Source organism: Anomalospiza imberbis, chromosome 3 (genome assembly GCF_031753505.1).
Source record: "Anomalospiza imberbis isolate Cuckoo-Finch-1a 21T00152 chromosome 3, ASM3175350v1, whole genome shotgun sequence".
NCBI classification, from domain to species: Eukaryota; Metazoa; Chordata; class Aves; order Passeriformes; family Viduidae; genus Anomalospiza; species Anomalospiza imberbis.
In genome coordinates this window covers 25,950,192-25,973,014 of record NC_089683.1, presented here as the reverse complement: position 1 = coordinate 25,973,014, position 22,823 = coordinate 25,950,192, and the positions used below count along the sequence as shown (strand labels likewise).

Sequence of the window (22,823 nt, the reverse complement as noted above, 5' to 3'; positions counted from 1 at the left end):
AGATGTGCTCCCTCCCTCTAATGGTCTTGGTGGCCTCCTCTGGGCTCACTCCAACAGGTCCAAGGCCGATGTCCTTCCTGCGCAGGGGACTCCAGAGCTGGATGCAGCAGTGCAGGTGGGGTCCCACGAGAGCAGAGCAGAGGGGCAAGATCACCTCCCTCACCGTGCTGACCACACTGCTTTTGATGCAGCCCAGGATACAGCTGAATTTCTGGGCTATGAGTGCACAAGGCTGGTTCATGTCCAACCTCTCCTCTACCCCCAGGTCCTTCCCATCAGGGCTGCTCTCGATCTGCTCATCCCCCAGCCTGGACTGATACTAGGGATTGCCCTGACCCAGGTGCAGAACCTTGTACCAGGTCTTGCTAAACTGCATGAGATTCCCCAGGACCACTTCTAGAGCTTGTCCTTGTCCCTGTGGATGCCATCCTGTCCTTCAGGTGTGTCAACAGCACCACTCAGCTTGGTGTTGTCTGCAGACTGCCTGGGGTGCACTCGATCCCTTTGCCTCTGTCATTAATGAAGGTGTTAGATAACACTGGTCCCAGAATGGACTCCTGAGGGACACCACTTGTCACTCATGTCCATCAGGACTCTGAGCCATTGACCGCTGCCCTCTGGATGTAACTTTCCAACCACTTTCTAATCCACCTTATTATTAATTAGGCATCTCAGAGGCAATAAGGCACAGATTGTACCATTGTGGTGGGGGTTTTGTGGTGTCTTGACAGAGCACCTGGCTGGCTGTTTAGCACATGCTGGGTGCTTCTACACTAGCACAGGAGCAGGAGTGTTCTTTAGAAGCAGATTTACCAATTGTCTGTATTTATGGGTCTTCTTTCCACATCACTGAGTGGGTTCGAAGTACATACATTTTAGTTTGAAACTAAAGCAAAAGATGCAATCCCAACTGTTTGTGAGATTTCACTTCCAGAGACTCAAACCAGTCTGAAATGAAAAATACCTGTAGAAGCTATATTGTGAGCTGTGTATCAGGTCCTCAGTGCCAGCTGTTTTCCTCTGCAGTTCATATCTATTGATATGAACTGATGCTGATTGATATTAGCACCGTGTGCTAATATTGATACAGCACCTGCGTCTTGATGCCCCCCAAACTGTCCCTGCTAACAGCCTTGCTACATGTGCCATGGTTTTGAGAAGTGTGATGTGCTCCTGCATGACCATCTTCATTTTGGGCTGATTGAGTCATCTGGTCTCTTGCCGAGCATGAAGAAGATGCTCAGTTCCCAGCCCTGGGAACTCAGAAGTGCTTCTGAGTCTTCCTGTACAGCACTCAATTTTTTTATTCCACTGGAAACAGGAGGCATTGAAGATTTCTACTGCATATGGACAGAAGATACACCAAATAAATTGCCCTCCTTTAATCTTCTATTTCAATCATTCCTATATTTACTGATAGCAGCACTCCTACTGTGGGACAGAATGAACTGAAAAAAGCATTTTCTTGATTTTCTGCAAAATTTTAACAATTCTTTTACTGGAGGAATCACCTTAGCTGTATCTTAAGTGGCATTCATTCCCTCAGAGGAGATTTATGATTTTCATAAAAGCATGATTTTGAAAGTTTGCAGGGAAAGGAGCAAATTTTGAATTCAGCTATGATGACTAATGTGGGGATGATACTAGAGTTATTGCTGTTTTGTCAAATCAGTGTTTTAATTAGACTATAATTCTTTAGAAAGTCCAATATTTAAACTCATCACATTCTTTTAACTGTCTGTATCCTAAAACCTTTGTAGTCCAGTTATGCTATGAAAATGAAAAAAAACCTGCATGTAGCACAAAACTGGTTTTAATTTATAGCAACTTATTGTGCTTCCTCTATTATTTCTGAATTATAAATCATTTTCTATGACAGAATAAGAATAAGTAAATCATGCAAAACTTTCCTATGTAATATTTCAAATGTTAATTTCACTGTCTTGCACCACTGGAACTGTAGAGTTGGAGAATCTAAGACAAAAGTCCTGTAATATTGATGTGCATCGATTTAATTCCAGATGCGGTATATCACTGCATGTTTCAGGTTGCATGACCATAAAGTAATAGAAAATTAATTTTTACTGAAAATAATTGAAAAATAAAACTCCTTCTACACTCTAACATTCACACTCACCTCACAACAACATTGGTAAGGCTTATTCTTCCTGACATTGCAGTTTCCCAAACTAGTTGTCAGTGTGCTCTGATGCTGCTCCTTCCCTGTCTGTGGCAGGTGCTAACTACAGAAGTGGCTGAAGCCTTCTACGAAATAATTTTCTCCAGTGGTCATTACTGCAACTCTCTCTGTCATTACTGAACCTGCAGGGAGGGCTGGCAGAGGGGACTGCACAAGCACTTCCTACTCCAGTGCTGCCAGCTGGAGGATTTCTGTCATCCTCCACTACCAGTTTAAGCCAGGGAAGCTCTCAATCCTTAAGCAGATTTGGTGCAGCCACATAGTTTAAATTGTTAGCCCTCCTGAAGAGAAGGTACTATCAAGTATAGGGGCAGTAGTGGGGTTTTTGAAGAGCTACAGCCATGTTCAGCAAGTAGACTATTAAACCACAAGGTTTTCCATTCATTTCTCATTTTTAAGCTGTATATATTTCACACTGCAGGTCTAGTAAAATAAAGGGTACTTAGAATGGTATAAGCTAGCTCAATTGATTTGAGCCCGTGTTTTGAAAACATTTCTTGTCTTCTCAAAACTCCAAATTTTAAATAAGAAAGGCACCATTTGTGATTCCAAAGAGTCACTTCTCACAAAATAATAAAATGCATAGATGTCAAGTCAGAAAATCCTGTGTATTTGCAAGCTTTGTGCATAAGCAAAAAGAGACCAGAAAGAGTGAAAAAAGTACATTCTTCTTAAAAAAGAAAATAAACGAACCAAAAACCAAAATCTGTTCTTGCATTTTTGTCTAAAATAATATATACTTGTCCAATTATGACACAAGAAAAGTGCAACTACTTTTTCTGTGTGAATTTTTGGGCTGAAATACTGCATTTGTCAAAGTTAGTTGAGCTTCAGTCATTAGCTTGTGTAGGACAAATTTTCCAACCATTTTGTAGTGTTTTGTCTCCATCCATCTTTCTATGGAGGCTTACTAGAACTACAGCACAAATCGAATTGTCTAAAGAAAGGCATTCTAAGGGTTCTCGTTTTAAAGCTGTGTCTGGTTTCTGTTGGGTCTTCTGCTCAGCACATCTGTATCACTTTTCTCTTACTGCTCCGGCAATTAATTACATCTCAGAACACCCCAGGGAGAGAGGTATTCCTGTCTCATTCTACCAGTGAGGAAGCCATACTACGAAATATTGAACAATTGTCTGAGGTCACTGAGAAAACAAGGAGTAGAGCTAATAATCCAAATTCCTGTGCAGTGTGATCTTTCCACACGTATGCAGTGAAAGAGATTTTTTTTTCTCACAGAAAACTGTTTCATTCTGAATCAAAATCTGTTTCTAAAACACCAAAAGGTAAATGAAAAATCAAATCGAACTGTTACACTACTTACTACTTGTTATATACATCTTAACTATCTAATCAGAATAGCTCTTTCTAATCTTTTCCTGGCCACCTTTCCAAAATAATTGACCAGAAATTCATAAAACTGTGCCCAGTAATTGTGGGCAGAATTCAGATGTTAAATAAATTACTGGAAAGAAAAAGTGATCGGGTCTTGATTAGTAGCAGGACTAAGCAATGACTATAAATAAAAAATAATTAGGAAAGAATATATTCCTATATAATCGTATGCCATTAATATATATTTTTATTTTTAACTCATCCATTATTGTGATCTGCCCTTTAAATATTGCATTTTTTCCCTCTTTGCATATTTGAAAGACTTTTATTCAGTTCTGGAAAAGTCCATTATAAGGTTGCAGAATGCTAAATGAAGAGTTAAAAATATGTGATTTTCTCAAATCTTTACTTAAATACATTTAGCATGTGATGATAACCACCACATGGATAGACCACTGAATTTTTCTATGCTTTCAATAATGTGAGTAAGAAAATAGTAAGAAATAAACAGCTTCATATGTAGCCATCTCTGTGCTATAAATGTTACTGTTTTGATTCCATATTCAAAGAAATTTGTCACATTAAAAATTAAATTATCTTTTTACATTCTGACTCTCCAGTAAGAAAAAAAAATAAAGAACAAATGGAAATTCTGTATTTAAACAGATTAGAGCTATGGAGTCTCCTAGCAGTTGATCAAAAATAATCTTTAAAGATAGCCTCAAGTAATGTATCAGTTATGTCTGTAATAAATACCAGGATCATTTCTATACCTCAGTGAACACAGTAAAGTAAATAAGAGTCCATATGAACCTTAAAAAGCAGTGCAAAAACACTAACATGCAAATTCAATCAGGCATAAACCATGGGTGCTGATTGTGATAATAAGAATTTTATATCCAGAAGGTGAGCTTCAAATACCAATTCACAGGATTATACAGGAGTTTGGAAGACATATGCAGTGTAATTAAAAGGGCTGGGCCCACGTTTTCACACTTCTTAGAAAAGTAGCTATGACACTATCACACCCAAAGCAATCCTTCAGCCCAAGCACTCTCAGATTTCTCACCTATAAACTCTCTTAAGTTTCCATCATGCTGCAATAACTTACACTTTTAGTTTCTGAAAGCAAAACATAAAATATTTCTCCTTAAATAAGAATGGCAAAGTTGCCAGTAACAACAAATTTCTGGAAAAGCCGAACCCTCTGTCCTCAGTTATTAAGCCACTTGTGTGGCTTTCTTTTTAACCATAGTCTTTGACACCTGATAGCCCTGGAGACTGTCAAAAGTGAAAAGGACAGAGAATGAGTGTGGTCTGCTAGAGCAGAAAGACTGGATGGAAGTCTGGATGTCACTGAGGGAAGAGGAAGGTCAGACTTCACAGGGTTTTTCTTCCCAGGAATGAGAAAAAAGGAAAAGGAATCAGCGTTAGAGCACATCAACCACCCTGCACCTTTCTTCAGCTCTTGGGTAGTCTGTTGCAGCTCTCCCAATTACCTTTCTCTCTCCAAAACTACATCTATTGCCTGCTCTTCACCTGAAATGCCTCTCAGTTTCAATTTCATTAACATGTCACTTCCTTAAGATGAAATACATGTCACTTTCTTAAGATGAAGGATGTCCAGGCTCTTTTTCCTTCCCCTTTTGGAAGTCTTTCAGACAAAGACCAGGCTCACTCACTGTTCTCCTGTTCTCACAGTGAAATTCAGCCTGGAAATCAAACTTTCGACCCTTCCACTACCCAAGGAGCTGCCTAAATCTCTGTGTGACTGCTGAGGTAGTCTATAGGACTCTAACCTTTTAAGATTTTTCCCAAAGACAGAGATTTCCATTCTGAGGAGCTCCCTTTCTTCACTTGATGCTGAAAGAAAAAGGTTACCTCGGAGTTCTGGAAGGAAGACATAAAAGAGCAGCTTTCATGTCAACTAACCTGTAATGACTAGCATGCAGGTATATTGTTGTTCATTAAAAACCTCTCTAGGAGAAAACCACTAGCAATCTGATTTCTCTCTTGGTGTGGCTGCATCTAGTAATGTACTGGCACAGTGTGGTTCAGAGCCTCTTGATAGTGCTGCTCCCTATCATCTTGCTTTCTCCACAATAAATATATAATCCTTTACGGCTGTATGTGTGGTAGACACCAGAGTTTTCCCAGTCAAAGGCTGTAGTCCCAGAACTTCCACATCTGTTTTGGCTATGGATTTACTTGTTAATATAGTGGGATCTATCATGCAATATCAACAGGAACTGTTAACTCTCAACTATCACTTTATGTTTCAATGATGGTGTTAAAGCTTGAAATCAAGGCAATAGGTCCACCATGTTACTGAAAAAAGAACGTAAGAGGCTTGTATCACAAATTATGATTCATTTTTTGTCCCATACCAGAAGCTGGTATAGTCACAGGAGCAATTTGCTTTAGGAACAGTCAAGGAAAAGCCATTTCTTCCAGTTGGTAATAGAAAGTCATTTTTTACTGCATGAGTACTACCAAAAAGACTGTATATTTCACCTTATACGAAGATGCTTCAATCTGGACAATGTTGAGGGACTAAAAAGGAACAAGAAATTGGCTTATCTTTGTGTTGTACATTTACTGAATATTTTTACTACTTCAGTCATTTTCATTTATTTAAATGAAGCTATTTCATATAAGTCTTTGTTGTCCCCAAGGCCTCTCTGCAGATGTAGTAACACTTCAGCAAAGGGTAACTGAAGCTGGAAAAAATTTACAGCAAAATGCCATTTTTAAAGGGTGTAGTGATATATACTGCAGAGGCAGGATTTTTAAATTCACTATGCAGAAACTTATTCCCTGTAGGAAGGAGAGATCTGAGGATTTAGAACCATATCATATTAGCTGCCTCTTCTTCAACCCTCTAGGCAGTAGCTTTCCACAGCAAACTTTGGTTTCATGTGACCATAAAACCCCTGATTTTCAAAAATAGAGCATCCTGAAGAGCTCAAAGAGAAAGAAAATAAATGGAGTGCACCAAAAAATCACAGTAGGAGTGTTTCTTGTTTCATAGCAAGATCAACTGCTACCAGACTTTTCCAGTGATGCCCACTCTCTACATGCTAGCCTGAACTCACTTTAGCTCTACAGCTGCCATTCCCCTCATACCTCAAGGCAATGAGATAATGAAGAGTAGTTGCAGAGAAGACATCTTGCAGAGAAGAAATAGCTTTCAGAATTTTAACAGTGTTTTTATGTTTTATATATTCATTTATGTTTAATATTTTCATTTCTCACATATTTTTGCAAAAGGAATATTTGATACCTGATTTAACCATTTAGGTTTTTTTGCCTTGTGACAGATATTTATGTTCTTAGTGGCCAAAATGTTCAGCAGTCATTAGCAAAAACAAAATACCAGCAATGCTGCACTCTGGCATGATATGATACACTGCAGCTTGTGCATTTCCAATTCTAATCACTTGAAGTGTGATCAGTTGAAGTCAGTGGAAGACAAAACCAGAAATCATTTGATGACCCACTGGCTGATTTAGGAGATAATTCAAGTTTTGGATTCAACTGCTGGACCAGAACTGTAGGGATTTACTAATTGTGCCTTTGGGAGGGTTAAATTCCAGAAATATCATGTCAGGAAAGAAGATGATTTGTAGAAGCATTGTAAAAACTGAACTAGACTTACAGTTTTTAGCTTATTCTTCCTGACCGTATTTGATTTGTTAAATATGAAAAAGTGTTCTAAAGATACCGCAAAGTAAAATCTCCTCTTGCTTTATGTGGTAGCTTCACTTCTACACATTTTTCTTCCATTATTTTCTTTTGGTCTCAAATGGAAGCTAAAAGTCAAACATATCTTTCTTATCTTTTCATGATTCAACTCCTCATCTTGTTACCATACCAACTGCATTAAATGCTGTTCAAATCTCTGCTTTAACTTAAATACTAGAAACTCAAAATATCAAATAAATTCTGAACTGGCAGACTAATGCAGTGATTTTTCCAGAGCTGACTGTACCGCCAACACAGTAGTTATTCATTCTCTGCTGAAAGTGAAGGAGTAAGGCTTTTTTTTCTTCCTAAGATAGACAGGTTTCCTGTGTAGAGAAGTGGGTTGGTTTTCTGTAAGTTTTTTTTTGTGGGAGGATAAAGAAGTGGATGATAACACCATCCTCATTTCATTTTTCTAAAGCTTCCAGCCAGAACCCTCAAGAATTTTGACAGCCTTTAGCAGTGGCATTTCTTTGTTCTTTCAATTTTAGATATTTACAAAACTTGTTTTTCTCTTCTGTTTTTAGCACAAGAAGAATGGGCCACGACCCGTTCCAGCCTAAAGGCACCACCTCCAAGGTCAGCCAGAGGGGGATACAGGGAACACCCCTATGGTAGATATTGAAGGTCCTCCTCATCTGTGACCTCATCTCAAAGACAATTAATAGCCTGTGGTCTCCACATAAACAGCAACATGACAAGTAATAGTCCATTTCTTTTCTATCCTAGGAATTACTGCTCATTATTATCCTATGTACTACTTGTATTTCCTATAACATTGGCGTGACATTGGCATTAGTATTATTTTATAACACGGACACAAAAAAAACAGAGAGAAAAAACCTTTGGCAAGCATTGTCTATAAACTATTTAAAGATGATGTTCTGTTGGTTGTATTCATTGCTGTGTGTAACTAAAAAGCATGACACTGTTACAGCTCTTGAGTCTCTCTACATACTAGTTAAGGCTGAGTTTCTGTTTAGGGTTGCTGAAAGACTGTAATATGATTTTTTTTTTCCGAGCCAGACAATAATCAAGCTGTAGATAAGATGTTTTAACCTGTCTTTTTTAATATATGTTAGTTTAGATTAAGATGCTCGATATTAAGTTTGTAAATTTAATTTTAAATGCTGTTTTAATGGGGTTGAAAACAAGCAGCTACTGTATGTATGTAGCTAACTGAAGTTGTTCAGTGTTTTAACCTGTATTTGTTAAAAAAAATCACTTAAAGTTCCATGTGTAAGCTTCTCTAAATAGGAAACCATAATTTTGTCAAATATGTTTGCCATAATTTGTCAATAAAGCTGAAACCTTTTGTAACAAACTAAATTTGGAATTACTTGTTTTCTAGCTTTAAATGCCTGCTTTATTTCTTTTTCAAGAGATGCCTAAAATGTTTTTATATAAAAATTACAAAAATGAACCCAAGCCTGTTTTAAGATTTTTTGTGTAAGACTTTAAAAGTTGTATTAATAACTTCTGGTTGTTAAATAATATAAAAGTTAACAAACTAAACTGTTACATGAATCATGGTTAGTATCCACTAATGTATAACATGTTAATGGAAAAAACTGCTTTAGAACAATAAATGGATTTTAAACTATCCTTTAAGCTTGATCTTGCTAAACACAAACTCTGATTGACTTGTTTGTATTAGCATGTCTCTCGTGAGAATGTAATGGAGTTTAAAGAGGTAAGATTACCACTTACCACTGTTAGACTGTCTAAATGCTAGTTCTTCAACCTTTGAGTTTCCCCGCACATTAAATATCCCATTCGACATGTAAGCATTGCATAGATTCACCTATTTGTTTTCACTCAGAAGAGTGCGTTGACTGCATTTTTCGTAGTATATAACAATTTGTCTTGATAAACAAATCATCAGTGTCACTGCCCAGCTGTTGGTACTCAACTTCAAAAACTTTATTTGTAATTTTCAGTGCTAAATATCACCGCCCTTGAAGGCAGTTTAGAGGGCTGATATTTCTTTTGAGACTATCAGACTTGATGGCTGATGATTATTAAGGAAATATGTCGCAGGACTCAAAGGATGACTAAACGTTAAACAGGTAACACTAATAGTAACTCTGTAATTTTGAGTATGCAACAGTAATGTAAAATATTCTCAGTTATTAAGTTACTGATAGTTAAAAAAGTAAACCTACCAAAAGATAACAAATAGGTATATAGGCTATTAAAACAACTAATTAACATTAACTAGTGACAACAAAATTCTTCTACAATATATAACCCTCAAGGTAATAAACAGAACTAAAATTAACAATAATAGTAATGCAACTCTTGCTAACAACAAATATATAACCTAAATTTTGATGAAAAAAAAAAAAAAAAAAAAGAAAACAGAAGACTTGATGGTAGGGATGCCAAAACTGTTAATCCTTTCAGTACAGTCTTTTTGTTTACAGTGGCTTTTTGTCAATGTGATTGGTTTACTTTTTTGATGCGACTAAAGTACAGGCCGATTGCTGTTCAGTTTGTGAACAAAATCTCTTGCAGCTGGAGTTGCATGCTAACTTTTTGAATAGTTTATGATGAGTATGTTTTGTCCTTTGAAGTGTTAAAGTAAATTGAGTAGGCTACATAATGGTTACATTGAGTTTATTCTGTCTCACTATTTCAGGGACTCACAGGCACTGGACAGCTAAGCAGCAGATCTGCTGGGAAGTGGTCAGGTAAGCTCTGCTGCATCTCAGAGGGTTTTCCTATTTCCTGTTTTATCTCTGCATTTGTTTTTACTAACGCACAAAAACGTATTCAGCTACAGTTTTAAAATAAATGTCTTTCCAGCAATGTTTCTCTGTGTATCAGCATAGTGATTATGGTGTAATGGCAATCAAAACATTTACATGTGTTATGATACTCTTCATTTCAATAAAAAAAGTCTTGTCATCTAGCCTTTTAATGGTAAATATTAAGATGGTGTACTTTATAACTGCTCTTACTAAAAACAGGAGCTTCTGTTTATTAAAAGCATGCCTACATTTTGGGTAGTCACATAGCAAAGAAAAATGCAATGCTAGATTGTCTTTGCTTCTGAAAATATTTAACATTTCTTCCTATGAAAATTGTATCTGTATAGAGACAGGAAGTTTTTTATTTATTCTTATGCTTGGTAGGTTTTTCTTTTTTATTCTTTAGAATGGCAGGGACATTTAGGTATTAATATGCAATGGCATGGATAGAGGCATTACTTATATTTCTCTGTTAAATACATTTAAAAATAAAGGTGTATTTTGGATGACCTTCTTAAATAAGACTTCAGGTTATATGTGAGATTTTTGACTGAAGACAAATGTCATTGATGGAAACAAAAAAAAAATCCAGCTCAGTAACAACTTTGTCCATGGACTCAGAAATGTGAACCTAATCACAATATGAAAAAGTACAAACCCTTGTCATCATTCTTAACTAGATAAGATTACAAAAATACACAGTCCTAGACACATTTATTACTCTGTCATCTTTTCCCGTGACTGTGGTCTGGATGATGTAACATTTTCCAGGTTTGGTGATATTCAACAGTTACTTACAAACCACAAGTTGTATTGTATAACAACATATAAAGGGTTTAATTTTCCTTTCCAAAGAGTTGCCTCAAGATCTTTATAAATTTGTTTTATTGATGTGCTACAACCACCCTACAGACCAAAGTGATATAGTATAGCATTAAGGTTTGTCTGCATATTACAGTCACATCATTGTGAGTGTACGTCTGTAGGAAAATCTTCCATCTACCCACCTTGCATGTAGTTACAGTAATTTGCTTTGGTCAGTATGTATCTCTACAGGAAAGAAAAATACTTTCCATTGCTATAAATAGTTTCATGCTGGTATAACTGTGATTATAGATTATTATGTATTCTAAATTATACTATATCACTATTACAGGAAATTCTCCTATGCCTTGCTGAAATGATTAATAATACAAAGCTGTGAGCAGGTCATACCTGATGTAAGTGAGATCCAGGGCATAGTAGATAAAATTAATTTCTCACTTGTGCATCACATTTTTATGTGAGGGTAACTACTGTGAACTCCTTGAGGATGGACTTCAATAAATATAGCTTTATAGCTGAGCAGTGTCCTTTAATATTCCTGTCTCCAAGTCTACTTTGCAGCCATTACTTGTCTAAATTTTAAAAATGGCAGAAAATGTCAGTAAAATGATGCATTGTGAAATATTCTTTCATAAGAATTATTTTGAAAAAGTAGGTTAAGTCAGTACAAGCAAGTAAATGTTTATGCAAACATTTTTTCTATTGATTTTCAGGAAAATAGTATGAAAAATTACCCAAGACTGCATGTGCTGTTCAGTGCTAACTAAAAGCATATTTCACCACTGTTTCTGAAGAAGCCTTGCAGCTTATCAGCTATGTCTTAGAAGAAACATAATCCACTTTATTAATTTTTGAAAAAGTAACAAGAGAGTCAGATTATTCTAATTAACAGCTGTCTTCAGGTCTTCCATGAAAAGCTGTGACATTCCACGCATCCACCATCAGGTCAGCCACAGTTCTGAGGTCCTGAAAACTTATGTACACCACTAGAAAACATGTAATTTTACTCATGCTACAGATCACTCCAAGACACTTGTCACCAACCAACCATTTTATTTGGCTTAATAAATTAGTTTTTTAAATTAGTTTTTCACTTACCAATTAGTTTTGTTTTTAATACAAAGAAGAAAGCAATATAAAATACCAAAATAAATAAGTGAAAAACACTTGGAAAGATAAGTTAAAAATGCAAAATTTTTGTTCCAGTATTTCTAAGATTCTTTTGTTTGTCTTTGTTGACCTCATATATAAAACTTTGATCTTTAGAAGAAAGTGGTGATATATAGGTTTTTTGCACTTTTTTAGTAGTTAAATTAGCAAATTCTATTTTGTTTAGCAGCCTTTTTGCATGTATTCAAAAGCCATTCTAACTGAAAAAATTAGGTATTTCTAGAGCAGCAACTTTTATTAGAAAATAAAGTAGCACCATGTAACTCTTTCCTATTCGACTTATTTTACAGTGTTTTAACAAAGATCTTAAATGTTCATATGAATAAATGAAGAACCTCAGGAAGCGCAATATATCTGACCTCACCACAGAGGATATTGGCAATGTTTTTGTAGCTTAATGAGGTCCTCAACCTCCATTCAGAGTGACGGAGCTACAGTCATAAAGCCAAGTGATCTCTATCCCCTTACTCCACACCCCTTCCATAGTCCAGCCACAATTGCTCCATTTTATTCAGACATGTGCTGACTTCCAAACTGCCTAACACTGCTGTTAGTGATGGGGAGTGAGGGCTGAGGAACGCATCACTGTGTCTGTGGAAGTTCTGAGGAAATGGGTGTGCAGAGCTTGTGAGTGAGCATGGCAGGATGGAAGGGCCTGTGTCTGTATTGCCAGGGAGCTGCCAAACCACAGCCAGGACTGAGGTACTGAGCTGCATATCAGGAACTGAGTAAAGCAACCAAGTTGCCATTAGGAACAGGTTAATTAACATATATGAGTGCATCCATTGAAAGGCTTATTATTTTATCATGATAATATGGATTTATGGTAGTCCTCATGAAATATCATCCAGGGTTATTATCTGAAGGTTAAAATCAAGAACAAATAACCAATGTATTGTGTTCAAATAAAAACCAATTTTGTCTACAATAGTGATGTATTTCCTTCATGTTTGACTTTCTAAGAAGTCCAGAGTCTTGCAAGAGTCAAATATTGCAGCTACAAAGTTATAAATGGAGGTAAAGGAGAAACATCAAATTAGCTAAACATTGGAGAGAAAAAATCTTTTACAGTGAATGAAAGAAGCCTGTGATCCATTGAGAAAAGGAGGTCCTAGAACATTTTCCATATTGCATTGCATTAACATGCAGAAACAAGTTGAGACTTTATAAAGGTTAAGTAGGGACAGCACTCGATATCAGTGTTTTTCATGCAACTTTTGTAGGGATACCTTATATTCTATAAATTTTACTGGTAAATTTCCTTTTGTTTATGGAAAAGTACTGTGTAAAATGAAGAGACAACTGAGAAACTCTGCCTAAATTTCTTAAATAGCTACATATTTTGAGAGAAATTAGCTCTCCTGTTGTCTTCTGTAATTTATTTTGTGAAAGAAATACCAGATCTTAACAAGATTATAATCTCCTTAAACAATGTTTGCTAATAACTTCTTAGCAAATATGTTAAAGAAAATAGTTGGTTTTTTTTTAAATAAGTATTACCTGAATTCTTTTATAATGTTGTAGACCTTCAATAAAGAAGTCTTCTTCAAGACTGCAAGAAGATAAAAGTTTGGGGAAAATACTCATAAAGTTAGAATCATAGAATAGGTTATAAACGAATCCTACATGACAAAGAACCAATTTATCCCTATATCAGAATCTATGGAATTTTAGGGATCAGGAGGACAGAGTTCATTTGTAGATGCATTTTTTCCAAGGTAGGATTAAAAAAAATCATTTCACCAACAGATTAGAAAGTTTTTACACAAAAAGAAAGGCTATAAATGGAAAGACTGGCTATAGTTAATGTCTGAAGACTAATGATCATATTTGTTATTATTTCATGTCATCCTCTTTTGCCAGCAGATTAATCAAAGTACAAAAAGAACCCGAATTAACAAGTAAAATCACAGGAAAAACTGGAAAATATTTGAATACTGAACAGAAAAATAATGCTAATGTTTTCTGAAGTGTTTTGTCCTCTATTAAAAACTCAGATACACTCTGTGACTTCTGTCAGTTACTAAAACCCAAGAGTTGTCAGAAAAAGTGTCACGTTATCAATTTTACTGTACTGGTCTGCTGAGATAGAACAGGCACACAGATAACATTCTCAAACCAGTTACGGCTTCAGAGATGATCACCATCATCCACTCTGTTCTTGGCTAATTAAATTTTTCTAGTCATTACTGTTTATCATTGGAACCTGACAGAAAGCTTTGAAATCATTAAGCCTTTCGTTTTTCTTCAATTGGTTTTGTTTCTGGTCCTGGCAGTCAGATGCTAATGTTCATTTGAAACATTAAGGAAAATGATTCCTACTGAAAGATTTGCTGATCTACATAGCTATTAGACATTTTATGAGCTTTACTCCTGAGAATGCTGGTATCTTTTGGTGGAGACACTGTATACAGTATTTGTGTTCTGAAACCATGGATTCTGAACTGTGTCTGCCAGTATGAGTACAGGAAAGATTTTCTGTCTTTTCACAGTCTCTGGTGGATGAAGTTATTTGTATTACATCTTAGCAGAACATGTTGAAATATACCTCTAAATCGTGCATATCTGGAACAAAGTCTTCGTTCTCAAAGAGAAGCAATTTTTGTCAACTTAAGCATAAGAAATACAGATTTCTAAACTTCTACTAAAACATGTCACTGTTTCAAAGGTTTGTTTTTCTTATATAAATCCTTTTAAAAGGCTATGTTGGGGAGTTATTGAAAGGCATAAATGTCTCCTTTCCTAGAATAATTGAATTAATTTTAAAACCTAGTATGCTCTACCAGAGGATAGCAAGATTTGTTGAAAATGCAATTGCAGACATATTTCAAATATGTAAATCAGAAGGAAGGTTTATTGGAAGAAGACCACACCCATGCTGTAATGGTATAGGTAATCATTCACATATTAAAAAGATAAATATGAAAGAAAAAGATGTGCAGTTGATCTTCTATATCCTGCATTTGCCCTAAGAACTTTTTAAGATGCTGTATGGAAGCAATCAGAAATTTCTAATATCTTTTCACGACATTTGGGTGTACAAGGAAAATAGAAATGCTTCAGTACCCTGATAAGAGTAGAATTAATTATGAAAACGATGTTTGTTGTTTATTTCTGTTGCTGCTATACCTTATTGATTTAATGGAGGTATAGTTTCATATTATATAGTACTATTATACAGTGTGAAAATAGCTGCTTCTATCTTGTTTGGCACTGTTGTTGCCATGCTGGATGCATTAGCTCATGATGGATGGCTCACTCACAGGAGAGCGGGGCATACTTCTGTTACGTGCCCTTGCATTACAAGATCTTCACACTGTGTTGCCACCAACAAGTCAGAAGTACAAACTGCTGAGCTGCTCATCTGTGACTCAGCATTCTGGGTGGGCTTGCTTTCTTTACTTCTGCATGGTACACAGAACAACCTCTGCAGATATTTTGTATCATGATTTAATGTATTCACTTTTAACTCCATATTCATTGCTTAGCTAATAATTAATTATATTTCTTCCTGAACTTTATAACAATCCTGTACAACCAGTTGCAAAATTCAATGAAAAGGTCTTGCTAATGCAGCTTCTTCCTTTTTTCTCTCTTTTTTCTACTTTTTTTCTCTTCTACTCAAAAGAACATAATGTTTCGTATATATATTTTAGCTGAAAAGATAATCAAGGACACTGTAATTCAAATGAAATGCTGCTAATAATACAGGAATTCAGTGTGGCATTCTCTGAGTATTAAAAACTGATAGGTTTCTTTTTATTATTCTGTATAGTATTTTGAGTATTTAATACTTTTTTAGTATCTGTTTTAAAATTCATGATGTAACTAGAATTCATGATGTAATGATGTAAAGATACAAACAACTGACAGGAATGTTGTATTACATTGAATTCATGCTAAGCAACGTAGCTTTTTGATGGAGAATTTAATCTTGCAGATATCACTCAGGTTTCATATACTAAAAATCCATGCTGACATCAAGGATGGACAAGGGAATATGAAATTCAGAATGTGATCTGTAGTCAGTTTTATAATTTAATTAAATTCAAACAGAACACTTAGCTGTTAAGGACTGGATTGCATCATTCCAGCTCATGTCCTGCTTAGCATCAGTGTGAAATAACTTTGATCCAGGAAGAGTACTTTAGATACAGTACTATATCAATATTTTACTTTTCATGTCATCATAAGCAATTCCCACCTGCAGGAAAAATATTTAGTTGAAGGTACTTGCTTGGCACTGTTGTTTGCTCAAATCTCAGCTTGGCAATCAAGTTCATTCGTTCATGGTACTCACCACTTTATTTTAATGAGAACTATCACACTTCTGAAAGAGGCACAATACTTTTTGTATCACTGAAATTGTTTGCAGATCTAAGGCAAAAATGGGTTGCCCATTAGACTGTGAAGGCATGTGGGATACGTGCTTTAGGGAACCTAGTGCTCATTTGAAAGAGTTATGGGCATCCCAGTAATGCTGCGTAGTCCTTAAAAGCTGAAAGTACCTACAGAGCTAAAAAGAAAATTGTTGCACTGAGCTCAAAATAAAGGCAGCAGGTATGTCAATCTCTGTCTTATAAAGGAGAGTTAGAAAAACAGCTAAGCTGCATGATTTGGCTAAGGTCATTCAGCAGGTCAAAGTGATGTAATAAAGTAGAATTGGCAAAGCAGCAGTTGAGGGTAAGAAGCTGCATCAGGAAATGAAACATGGGATGCATTCTGAGCTGGGATTTGTTTTGAGAACTGAACTCCCTTGTCCACAGTGCAGTTGTGCTGTCATCACTTGGTGCCTGCTGGACTTTACCAGGCAACTGGATGAAGCCACAGCAGCATGTGTGTGTATAGGGACCCTACCTGCTGAAGAAGCCTGTTATTATTTTCTTTATCCATTTCCCTTGTAACCCTATTTTTCTATAGTTGCATCACCTGTTGCCATGGTAAGTTTCTCATGCTTTATGTCTCTGACGAGCAAGAAAGGCTCTCAAAACACTTGTAAGTGTTTGAGACACCTGGTAATACCCAATCTCCTCCCTATATCACTGAGCACAGTTGGACTGGACCCTAAAAACCTACATATTCTTAAACTTTATAGTTCTGACAGTTCTAGAAATAATTGAAGTTTTATTTTATACCAATTTAGGGATAATTTTAGATTCAGAGTAGTTTGTTTGGGTTTTTCTACTTTGGAGTCTGCTTAGCTAAATTAATGGAAATAAGGCACCTGATTTTGTAATACATAGTCAACAAAAAATAACCCTAAGAATATCTTTAAGGATCTAGAAAGCAAATCGTTTTTTGGGTATAATAACACTTTATACCAGGTTCTCCATCTGGACTTAATTCAATGAATCATTCTCATTCATAGATCTCACAGATAAAAAACAGAACAAGCTATAAAGTATAATTTTCCATGCCTCCATTTTTCTTGTAAATATACTTTTGGCAGGGCTGGCCATATTATCTACCATTAAGATGTTCTGTAAATGCAGCTGTGTCCTCTTCAAGATGGTGGATTTTCAAGATGTTAAATTTTCCAAGATGTGTATCTGCTCAACCCAAGGATTTTGGTCAAAATGCTAAACAGTTCAGAAAAATAATACATCTTATTTTCTGTCAGATCCAGAAAAAGATGTTTGGGGTGCGTGGTGAAGGGGTCAGGAGAAATAGTAGAACAAGCAAAAGCTCTGTCTGTATTAGCAAATTAGACAACACCAGAATGATCCTGACTCAGATTTATTTTCCCAGTGCTTGTATTTTTAACTGCAGGCTTGCCTAAAGTACAAGTTGATGTCTGTGGAAATGTATAAGGGTTGTGTGCCCAAATAGGCTCTTAGCCACAGAACCACTGGCAGACGTTCCCAGTGATTTAGAGGGTGTTTAATGGCAAACAGCTGAGTTTGGCTAAAACAGAGAAATTGATTATATTGTCCTTCAGCATCTCTATCAGCAGTTTTGTGTGACGGTAGGCAAATTGTTCAAAGTAAAAGCCTGCTAATGTTGTGGGTTTTGTTGTCTTGCGATCTTACAAAGACTTTTTGGATCTGATTTTCACCAGAGTTACAAGTGTCATCATCAGCTGTGCCTGACTGTGTAAAATGCTGTTTAAGGTTAGGTGCAAGCCTTGGCTTTCTCAGGCAATTTAACAGTGTTGAATGTTTTAACTCAGGAATATCATAAACAATTAGTTACATTTGTGAGGCATTCACATACTATTACCACAAATGACACAGAAAGCCAACTGTGAAAGTCATAATTTTGTCAAGAAAAATTAGTTTTGAATAGAGTTCAGACAACTAATAAAGGAAAAAACACATTGAACAATGAGGATAAAAGAAATACTGAATAGCTGTTCTTTCAGTGCCCTTTCTTAAGAATGAAATCAAGCAGAAAAAAAAAGAACTCAGCCATTTTAAACTCAATGGTTGAAAGAAAAAAAAACCAACAACTTAACAAAGTTTGATTCAGACACTGACTACATCAAATGTATACATAACAAGACCTGAATTTGGGTGTCACTGACCTGTAACTGATATTTAACTAACTTCACAGTGCTTTGCTTACTTTTAGCGATTTATTTTGCAAGCCTGTTGTTTATACCCACCTAATAGTTTTCATCAAAGAAAAACATTTCCAAGTTTATGGAAAGGTTTACACAATTTGCAGACTGAGGGTTCCTATACCATGAACTTCCTTGATATATAAGGAATTCCCCTGAGTGACCCAAAAATTGTTTTCTGATTCTTTCATGAAAATCTGTTTGTTTTGGAGAATATCATGAGACATTCACAAAGTTGTTGTTTGCCAACTTATTAAACTTGGTAGAAGCTGTAAAAGGATGTCTATATTCCCCTACTCCACTGATGAGGATTTATTTTCTTCTATGCGAAATGACCTTGGTGTAACACTTGGGGAAATACACAGCACGTTCATCACCTAGCTTCAAATAACTACTTTTGCTGCTACAGGTACCTAGAGTACCTACACATTCAGTGGAGTGATCTTTGCTTACAGAAAATAATTCAGAGTACCTAAGCCAGATGCTCTAAAACACTCAGGATGTTGGCTGGCTGAAGAGAGAAACTGATGTGTTAAAAAAATGCCTCCCTCTCCAGCCTAAATCTTTAAATTCTCTCACAATTAATTTATTTTAATAATAACTTATTTTAATTAGTCTTTCATAGGCCTGATTTTGTTAATATCATCAAGAAATTAAACACAACTCCAACAGAACTTGTTCTTACAAGTTCCCGTTCTCATCCATACCAGCACTCAGAATTAATTTAATCTGGAAGAATATAATTACTCTGCTTTAATATCTGCATAATGAGTGTTGGTGTTCATAAAATTCGCTCCCACAAACCTCCTTTTTTATTACATTGCCAAAAGCACACTTATACTGCTGTGCATGGACTATGAGCCTTCATCTCAAGTAGGTGATTACAGGTACAAAAAAGGTACTGAGGCAGAACCTGATAAATTTGTAGCAGTATAAAAATTAAGAATTTAGATGAGAAATCTAAAAAAGAATGAAAAAAAACCCCAAAACCCAAACCTAGAAATAAATACTAGTGTTTAGTTTGTTCCTTTGCCTCTTTTTTGCTCTGCTGTTCACACTCATCATTTTACAGACCCTATGCAGGTGGTCATATGCACTCCCATTCTACATGTGCTTTGCAGGGAACAGGAATGTGTTAGAACTGTATAGCAAATTCTGTTCTGTTTTGTAACTGCATTATATCATAGCATGCAGAATTTGGAAGGTAATGTCTTCCAAGAGTTTTCTGTCATCAGAACTATAACCCTGTGTCACAGAGATGCTGTGTAAAGTTACTTAGGTAATTTAAGCAAAAATATTAATGTGACAGCCAATTTTATGTTCTTTATTGAATATGTCTGCCCAACTTTATCTTGATTTTCAGATTTTTGGAGCCCTAGGGAAGTACTGTACCTTTTGAATGGTGTTCAGGGAATTGAGAGTGCTCAACATCATTTGCAATAAATCACTTGCTTCTGAAGGACAGCCTCGGGTTGGGACTCTCCACAGCCCTGAGTTCTGGACCTACCATTACCACCCTCTCTAGGATATGCCACCACTCAGACTTACAATGATCTTCCAGTCAATAAGGTGAGCTGTAGTATTTTTCTGTGTGGTTTTAGTTTATGTCAAATGTGAGATAATTAGGTCACATCAGTCTGCAAAAAATAGGATTTAAAACTAGTTCATATTTTGTTTGCCATTGTAAAAGAGCTTATACAGAGATGCCTGTGGTGCTTGTTACTTTGAGACAGGACGGTTTGATTATGTATCTAAATTCTTACACTTTTTCTGTCATAAAGAAATACAACAGTTAATCATCTCACAGAAGTAAAACAATAATAAATAAACTGTATTTTTGCAGTGTGTTGAACATTGAAAATCGTCTCCCCTTGGGATAAGTCAATCCTTTGAGACAGTATGTGAAAACCAAATTTTGCAGATTCTGGGGGTTTTTTCTCTGTTCTCCACTTGTTCATCTCTGAAAATATTGGAATATTTATTGAGCTGCTGTGAATATTCACTTATTAAGGTTTCTATTGTTCAGTTACTATAGTTGCTACAAGCCATGCACAATGAAAATCTGTTAGAAAGTAAAATAACCTACAGCAGCAACCATTTGGAGGAGAAAGAGAAAACAAAAAAGGGTCATGCCATTAGAGTTTAAGATAGATACAAGTATTTAATTCAATCTTATATCCAGAATGAGTTAGGTCTTTTGGAGAAAAGGTTAGTAAGGGGTCCTGTAGTTAAAGGTTATGTTCTCTTGTATATGCTAAAGAACTTCATGTAATTATATTTGAAATTATAAATCTAACATTTCCTAAATCCTTCAAGCTAAATACTGAGTTGTATTTTTCTGTAAAAAGCTTATATACATCCATATGTCATAGAAAAGTACAATTATTGCATTTAGTTATTAGAAATGAACTTGTTTCTTCAGCAAAGAGCATGTGAAACAAAAGACCATTGTCACTTGCTGTTAGTAGCTAGTTCATCCAGAAGGTTTCAGCTTACAAAAGCAGCATCAATAGCTAATGTGGAGTCCTGCTGTAGCTGGACTCACTTTCATTTCCTACATTCTGCTGCAACCACAGTCCTTCCCTTGTTTCTTCTGGCTGCACACCAGAAAGGGATCTTCAGTCTTTCCTGAGGAACAGCATGAAGTCCTCATATGGGACCCCATTCCCTGTCACTGTACATTAAAAAAGGGGTGGCACTTTTCTGCCCAAACTAAAAACCAAAGCAGAACCAAAGTTCTGCTCTTGCAAATGGGGATAAAAATTAAAACTATGCCCTGGTTTACTTCTCTGCAAAGAAAGAGCTAAAAGAATGTGGCTAGAAGCTATTCAAGCCTAACACTGCTCTAGACTTGAGAAAAAGCTCTGTGGATTTTTCAAGATTCTTTCTCCTGGCTAGAGCTGGAAATAAACCCTAGGTGACAGTATTCACACTCCAGTTTTATGTAGGCTGTGAGATAAAGAAATGGGTGAAAATATGCAGCTTTCTTAAGAGTTTGCTTAAATTATATTTAATTGTGTTAATAGTAATCTAAGTAAATAGTAATCTAAGGCTCTTAGAAATATTTTTTTATTTATTATTATTTTAGCTTTGCATGTAGCAAATGGAAGAAGAATGGGGAAGCTGCACTACATTACAGAATACTATTCATCATAACCAAAATACCTTTACTTAGAGACCAAACTTTTAACCATTATATCACATTTCCTAAAATGGCTTACAAGGGGGACTTGGAAGTAGCTGATCATGATTACCTAAAGAAAATGACCGAGTATTCTTGGAAACTTGAGAGTAGTAATTCCTTTAACTGCAGTAGTAACTGCAGTTAAAATATTGCAGTTAAAATATTTTAGAAGGCTGGAGGACTCTACTTATATTTCTAAAAGATTAACAAAAGTCTGTAGAGGAAGAAAGGGGAAGTCTCATTTTTTCCCTATCCTAAGCAAGATAGAACTTTGTATCAAAATACCAAGGTTAATCTAATTCCATTACTTCCTTGCATTTTCTGATTTTTTTTTGTTTTCCAGCTGCACATATATGTGTGTGTATATATACGCATATACATACATGCATATATATATATACACACACACATATATATAGATAGTTCAGGTCCAAAGAACTATTTGAACACTTTTCAGGTATGTGTCAAAAAAACCCAAATGAGATTAAATACCCTCTACTGTTTAGAAAATGTTCTCAAATGCCTAGTGTAGACCATGTAGCTGTCTTTCAAGCAACTGAGATCAGGCAAAATTCAAAACATGTAACAAACAAAGGTTTCAATTTCAGTTTTGGGCATTGCTTTCATTAAAAGCTACAGATTGTGTATATCATGCCATATCATTAATTAAATTGTGCAGAGCTGAGAAGAAAAAGGCATGAGGCATATGCTAGTCCTTGGAGTTGGAGGTAGGCCTGTTCTGTGCCCAATGCTCTGTTGTCAAGCAAGAAGTTGCAAGGTGGGTGCAGAGAAGCCTAGCCCGATGCACAAGAGCTTTGCTGTGAGCAGACCATTCAAGGCTTCACTTTGACCTTCTTGTGCACCTCATTCACCCTGTGGAAACTGGCCTATGGAATTTCCCAGAAGTTAATTTTCTGTGCTTCTGTAACTTCTGCTAATTCTTTCCTCTGATGGCTTTGTTTTTAAATTGGTTGTTTATTAAAGAAATGGGATTTACTTAAGAGAAGGCACTTCTGTTGATAACTCTGAACATTTTTTAAAGAGAGATTAGATGCT

General features: G+C 35.9%; 1 protein-coding gene across 16 annotated transcripts in view; it reads left to right on the top strand.

Moving 5' to 3' along the window:
* The window catches only part of KHDRBS2 (KH RNA binding domain containing, signal transduction associated 2), a 333,019-nt gene that overhangs the window by 293,097 nt on the left and 17,099 nt on the right, over nt 1-22,823 (top strand). For 5 of the 16 annotated variants that reach the window (XR_010997049.1, XR_010997044.1, XR_010997048.1 and 2 more), the window contains exons 9-12: nt 7,804-7,977; nt 9,217-9,345; nt 9,918-9,969; nt 19,947-20,152. Coding sequence is in view for 6 of the 16 variants with exons in the window: in XM_068183724.1 (XP_068039825.1) it covers nt 7,804-7,901 (98 nt within the window). In the remaining 10 variants the exon portion in view is untranslated. Of the gene's footprint in view, nt 1-7,803; nt 8,882-9,216; nt 9,346-9,917; nt 9,970-11,185; nt 11,229-19,946; nt 20,153-22,823 lie in introns of those variants that run through there. The other 11 variants (XM_068183724.1, XM_068183726.1, XM_068183719.1 and 8 more) reach the window with 8 other exon arrangements.